The 6,711-nt window shown below is 39.1% G+C and overlaps 1 protein-coding gene across 1 annotated transcript; it reads right to left on the minus strand.

Annotated features, from left to right (window-relative positions):
- Positions 1-317: 317 nt before the first annotated feature.
- On the minus strand, positions 318-1,301 carry LOC113245843 (olfactory receptor 226). The gene has a single exon (XM_026486157.2). The coding sequence runs from the start codon at positions 1,299-1,301 to the stop codon at positions 318-320; it is 984 nt and encodes a 327-aa protein (XP_026341942.2).
- Positions 1,302-6,711: the final 5,410 nt, after the last annotated feature.

The raw sequence follows: 6,711 nt of genomic DNA on the forward strand, positions 1-6,711 counted from the left end.
TTGCTTATTTAAATATTGAAGTGCAATCAGTCTTCTGCTCAGAGTCAATCCTTTCTGCCCCACCAGGATGCATGATTCATGAACCTGTTCTATGTAAATTACAATAGAGCAGATAACATGGGAACTTCTAGCATGTGTTTACAGTAAATGTATTTACAGTGCTGTCTAGAAATCCAGCTGTCAGTTTACAATCCATCCCTCTTCTTTCTCCTGGATTAGTTCCTTGATGGTGCTTTTGAACCCTAGTCCTTAATGTAGGCCATAAGAGCTCCTCCAGACTTCACAGAAAATATAGATCCCAAGCTTAAGAGCACTTTCTACCCATCTCTGCTAGCTTTCCCATCCTTAGCATCTTGGCCCTGGAATAGGTGCAGGGTACGGCGTAGGGCTCTCTTGACCTCTTGATTGCGCAAGCAGTAAATGATAGGGTTAAGCAATGGTACGATGACAGCATAGAGTACAGAAACCAGCTTGTTGGTGTCAAAAGCTGAGAGTGCCTTTGGCCGGGCATAGATGAAGATACTGGCTGCGTAGAAGATGATCACAACAGTGAGATGAGAGGCACAGGTGGAAAAGGCTTTATGGCGCCCAGCAGCTGAAGGAATGCGCACCACAGCACCAGTGATGGCCATGTAGGAGGCCCCAGTGACAGAGAGTGGCCCCAGCAGGATAAAAATGGCCAGAACAAAGTCTGTAAGCTCTGCTGTTGACATGTCAGTGCATGAAAGATTGAGCAATGGGGAGACATCACAGAAAAAGTGGTTGATGATGTTGGGTCCACAGTAGGAGAGGCATGAAATGAGAAAAACCTTGACCATGGAGATGCCGAAACCTCCAGCCCAGGAGCCAGCTGCCAGCTGCACACACAGCCGACCACTGACAATGACAGCGTAGTGGAGAGGATGGCAGATGGCCACATAGCGATCGTAGGCCATAACAGCAAGAAGGACACACTCAGTGCAGCCCAGTCCCAAGAAAAAGTAGAGCTGTGTCATGCAGCCCTCAAAGGAAATTAGCTGTCCATGGCTCTGTTTGGACCCAACAAAGCCAGCTAACATTTTGGGAATAGTGACAGTAACATACCAGATCTCCAAGAAGGACATATTAGCCAGAAAAAAGTACATGGGTTTGTGAAGGGTGGGGTGGTTCCTAATTGCCATAATGATGAGGGTATTTTCAGTCAGCACCAACACATAGGCCAGCAGAGAAAGAGCAAATAAAAGTGCCCGCACTGGTGCAGGAGCTGGGAAGCCCAGCAACACAAACTCACTTACCCTTCCGCTCTGGTTCTTCTGCTCCATTGCATCGGTCTTGCCCGCTGCTCTTTAGGAGAGAGAAGAGAGGATCCTCAAGAGCCAACAGCAAGAACCCAGCCTTACTCTTGGTGGGTATATATTGACAGAATGTATGTAATGCATGTAATTCATCACTGAACTGAGGCCATCAGTTTCTTCTGTAGTCTTGAAATGAGCTGAGACAAAAGTGGACAAAAATAAACTGCTTCATATTGATGATAGGATAAAAATCTGTTATGGCCCTTGGAGAAACATATACTGATAAACTCTTGTAAAAGTGATACTAGTTGGTCCCTGAAGAATATAGATCAAACCCAAAAATAGTAAGAGAGTCTAGGCTGTCCTAAAGTGAGTAAGTGTTTGTAAGCTAGATTGTGACTCTGTTTTGAGGAAATAAGTTACATAGTGGAGGAATAACAGTAATGTATAACACAATTGAGTATTTCCTAGGCATTGATAGTGTGTGCACTGTTTTAAAATATTTGCAGACACTTAATCTTCAGAAGAACCCTGTGAGTTAGTACTATTATTAACCCCACTTAACCCCTAAGAAAACTGAGGCATAAAGAGATTAAGTAGCTTGTTCCGGGTCACACGGACAGTAAGAGATGGAACCAGGAAGTCAGGACCTCAGAGCTTCAAAAATATTCAGGCAACACAAAGAAGGGATTGTAAACTACATCCTGGATTTACATCTAGGGGAGAGAATCTTTAGAGCTCAGCTACAGAAATGACTCCATACTACAAGAAAGAGGGAACAAAGTAGAACCCAAGAAAGTCACAGCATCTATAGAAAGAAAATTCTACGTAACTGAGCACTTAAGAGGAGGACTTGGGACCCACCTAGAAATTATATCAGGAAGTGGATCTGGATGGTGGAAGAACTGAGAATCCCATCAGTTCTGAAAGTTGTGCTCCCTTGGAATGAGTAGAACACCTTCCTTTAGTATTGTTAAAAATTAAACTGAGGCATATTAAAATTTTCAAGCATTTAATTGAGCAACATTGATTTAAATTGGGCAGCACCATGGGGTGCCTGGGTGGCTCAGTCGTTAAGCGTCTGCCTTCGGCTCAGGGCGTGATCCCAGAGTCCTGGGATCGAGCCCCACATCAGGCTCTTCCACTGGGAGCCTGCTGCTTCCTCTCCCACTCCCCCTGCCTGTGTTCCCTCTTTAGCTGGTTGTCTCTCTCTTTGTCAAATAAATAAATAAAATCTTAAAAATAAATAAATAAATAAATAAATAAATAAATAAATAGGGCAGCACCAAACTGAAAGTGGTAAAGTGTGCTCTACTGACAGAAGCTAGTGGAAAGGCTTTTATAGAGCAGACTCAAAAGCAAAGCAAAGGCATTATTTGATTGGCTACATTTTAAGTGGTTGCCTTATTTGGGAAAGTTGTGATTGGTTATTCTTAAATTTTGTTTTCTTGGTTATGAGCACATTTACAATTGACTCTAGCTTAAGTTTTGGTTTGCTTAAGCAGACAACTAAGGCAAAAGAGCCATCTCAATCTAATGGCTTCCTTTTTAAAAATATTTTGCCAATAACAAGACCAGTATAAAAGCATACATGAAGTAGAGGACTGTCTTTGTTTACCTTGGTATTGAAAATAAAATTTGCCCTTTCAAAACTTCAAGCCTCTTCTGGATTTGATGTGAAACAGAAGTGGACAAGGTCACATGGGAGTTGGTGCAAAGAAAGGGTTACTGTCTCCCTAGTGTCTCTATATGGTCATAGCATTGGAAGGGAGTCTGGAGATTAGAAAGGAGAATAGGAAAGAATCAGCCAAACACCAGGGTTCTATTTCCCCTCAGGAGTTTCCTTACTCTTTAGTCTCAGGCCTGTTCCTCTGAGGTTAGCAGGGGCAGAATGTGCTCACATATCAAACTTTAACTTGCTAATGATTTTTTCTAGCTTTATTGAGATATAATTGACATATAACATTGTATAAGATATACTATGTGACAATTTGATACAAGTATATATTGTGAAATGTTTACCACAATGTTTACCTCACACAATTACCATTTTGTTGTTGTTATGATGGGAACACTAAAGCTCTACTCTCAGAGCAACCTTCAAGTAAACAATACAGTATTGTTAATTATAGTCACCATGCTATACATTAAATCTCCAGAACTTATTCATCTTATAACTGAAAGTTTGTACCCATTGACCAACATCTCCCCATTTCCTCCACTCCCTAGCCCCGGCAACCACCATTATAACTCTATTCTCTGTTTCTTTTTTTTTTTTATTATGTTCAGTTAGCCAACATATAATACATCATTAGTTTTTGATGTAGTGTTCAACGATTCATTAGTTGCATATAACACCCAGCGCTCTGTTTCTATGAATAGCCAAGATACTGAAACAACCTAAGTCAACAATGGATGAGTGGATAAAGAAAATGTGAGATATATATAATATACATGTATATCTTGATGTATAGGTATATATGCACATACATATATATAATATACATGTAAAATATATATATATAATACACACACACACACATATATATATGTATATGTGTGTATATAATATATATATATATATATATATATATATTATACTTATGTATAATGCAGTATCATTCAGTCATAGAAAAGAAGGAAATCCTGACATTGTGACTATACGGACGGACCTTGAGGGCATTATGATAAATGAAATAAGCAAGACAGAAAAAGACAAATACTGTATGCCTCACTTATATATGGACTCTAAAATTATCAAATCTGCTGATGATTTTATACCTGAGTTTCTCTTCGCTTTATGATTTGCCATCAGTATGTCACCATTATTAAGTACCTGAGCCCCTTGCATTTCTCTCAGTACTAAAGTACTTTATTTTTTTTAATAATAATTTTTTTATTATGTTAGTCACCATACAGTACTTAGTTTTTGATGTAAAGTTCCATGATTCATTACTTGCATATAACACCCAGGGCACCATGCAATACGTGCCCTCCTTAATACCCATCACCGGCCTATCCCAATCTCCCACCCTCCTCCCCTCTAAAGCCCTCAGTTTGTTTCCCAGAGTCCATAGTCTCTCATGGTTCATTCCCCCTTCTGTTTACCCCCCTTCCTTCTTGCCTTTCTTCTCCTACCGATTTCCTACTTCTTATGTTCCATAAATGAGTGAAACCCTATGATAATTGTCTTTCTCTGCTTGACTTATTTCGCTTAGCATTATCTCCTCCAGTCCCGTCCAAGTTGCTGCAAATGTTGTGAAATCGTTCTTTTTGATGGCTGAGTAATATTCCATTGTATTTGCAGTTACAAAATGCCCATATCCCTGGCTGCATTTCTCATCACTACCTTCCTTAACATTCACACTCAAAGTTTTTATTTATTTCAGAATTCATGAGGGATCAACTGTGCTCCAGGCCACAGATTCAGAGATTTGATACATAAAAAGTATATAAGATATGAAGTCTTTAAATAGTTTATGATCTAGTGGTGGGGACATATCTTCATCTTCTCACCCCTGAAAGTTTAAACTGTTATACTTACCCCTATACTATATACGAGCTTCATAAAAGGGAACCTTAAAATTACAACTGTCATTTGTATCCTTACCCTTGGTCCTTTCTCCTCAATAACTGCCTCATATACCATTTATTGTTCATTTGACCCTCTTGGCCTCAGACATTTTGCTCATCCTTTAATTTTCTCTACTCTCATGTTTGATGCTCTGCATGCTAAAAAAAAAAGAAAAAGAAGGAAAAATTAGCCTTTCACATGGGGACTCCTAATTGGTTTCACTGCCTATAGTTTCTCCCTGAAGCTCAAATCTGACCATTTCACTTCCCTATTTAAAATTCTTCCATAGTACCCCACTGTCTACACAATAAGGTTCAAGCTATTTAACAGGGCATGTAAGTATTCATGATATGCCACTACTATTACCAAAACCTCGTTTCTTGCCACAGCATACATTGTATTTTATACCTTGCAGCTCTTGGCATACAACATGCTTATCACCTCTGACCTTTGCTCATTCTGCAATCTCCACGAGGGGAGCTAATTCCTAATTAACCTTCAAATCTTGGTTCATGTGGCATCTCCACATAGAGACATTCTTTCTTTCCTTTCCCTGACACTGGTTTGGTGAAGTTCGTCTCATTACTGTTTCCAATAGAGCCCGTGAAAGCCCAGGTACTCTTCTGCTAGCTCTATCACTGCTGCTATTACTCAGGTGGACATGAAGGAGGAACTTTATGCCAAAGTGCCCTATATGTCCTTAATGGTATAGCAAGGAGTGGACATAATTCTCTTGATGTCACATGAGTCCCTCAAATACAAAATGTCTAAAAAAATGATTCCTAAGCCTGTTATTCCTTTATCACAACCAATAACATCAGTTTCCATGCAGTCACCTATACCAGAAATCTGAAAGTTTCCTATGTCTTCCATACCTATTCTCCCTACCCAAACCCACATCTCTCCCACAACTAATCCAAGTTCTATCTCAGTTTCCTCTTTAATTGTCTCTCATGTCTGCCCTTTCTCCTGTCCTATTTCTCCTGCCTATACTGGTCTTGTTATTGGCAAATATTTTTTAAAAAAGAAGCCATTAGATTGAGATGGCTCTCTTGCCTTGGTTGCCTGCTTAAGCAAACCAAAACTTCTCCTTGTTTTTTCTTAATTTATCTATTTCAATAGCCTATTACCTGATCTTTCTTCCTTCAACCTCAACCCTCATCAATCTAACTGCCATTTTTGTCTAGAGTGAAATTTTACATAGAAATCTAACCATATCACTGACCCTAAATATATCCAATTTTGGGGAAATACATACTAAACCCCCCAAAATATATTTCTTCTTAACTGTCCTACAATAATCCAGTCATTGCCCACTGTTTCCATTTTTCTAAATATGTCATGATATTCTCTAACTTTGTGATTTGCAGTCTTCTTTCTGTCAAAAACACACAACCCTGCTCCTACAAATTCTTGTTTATCATGTTTCAGTTTGTTAGTTGTGATGCTCCCAAACTACCCGTATTTCTAGACATAGGTTATTTACTAATATTTCTGTCTCTCCTTTTGACAATGTTCTTATTACAAGGTCTGCTTTAGTAACTGATAAATAAAGGTATTATAATGGTTGTATGGGTGAATGGGAAAATGATGAAGGTATGAGATGGGCAGAACTGATGAGATGCAGATAATAGGAATGGCATATAAAGAAGGCAGAATATAAAAAGGAGTTGGTTAGAAATGATCTGGAGTAGGGAATTTAAATGAATTACCAGAAAATTTGACAGAGTTGGAATAATATGTAAGGAAAACAAACACCGAATACAGAAGAGTGAGTAAATCTGCAGGGACGACATAAAACACAAGGAAGTTACATTAAGCTCAAGAGGTTAGACCTTCTGTAGATAAGACAGATGATGTTTG

The sequence above is a fragment of the Ursus arctos genome, unplaced genomic scaffold (genome assembly GCF_023065955.2).
Source record: "Ursus arctos isolate Adak ecotype North America unplaced genomic scaffold, UrsArc2.0 scaffold_22, whole genome shotgun sequence".
NCBI classification, from domain to species: Eukaryota; Metazoa; Chordata; class Mammalia; order Carnivora; family Ursidae; genus Ursus; species Ursus arctos.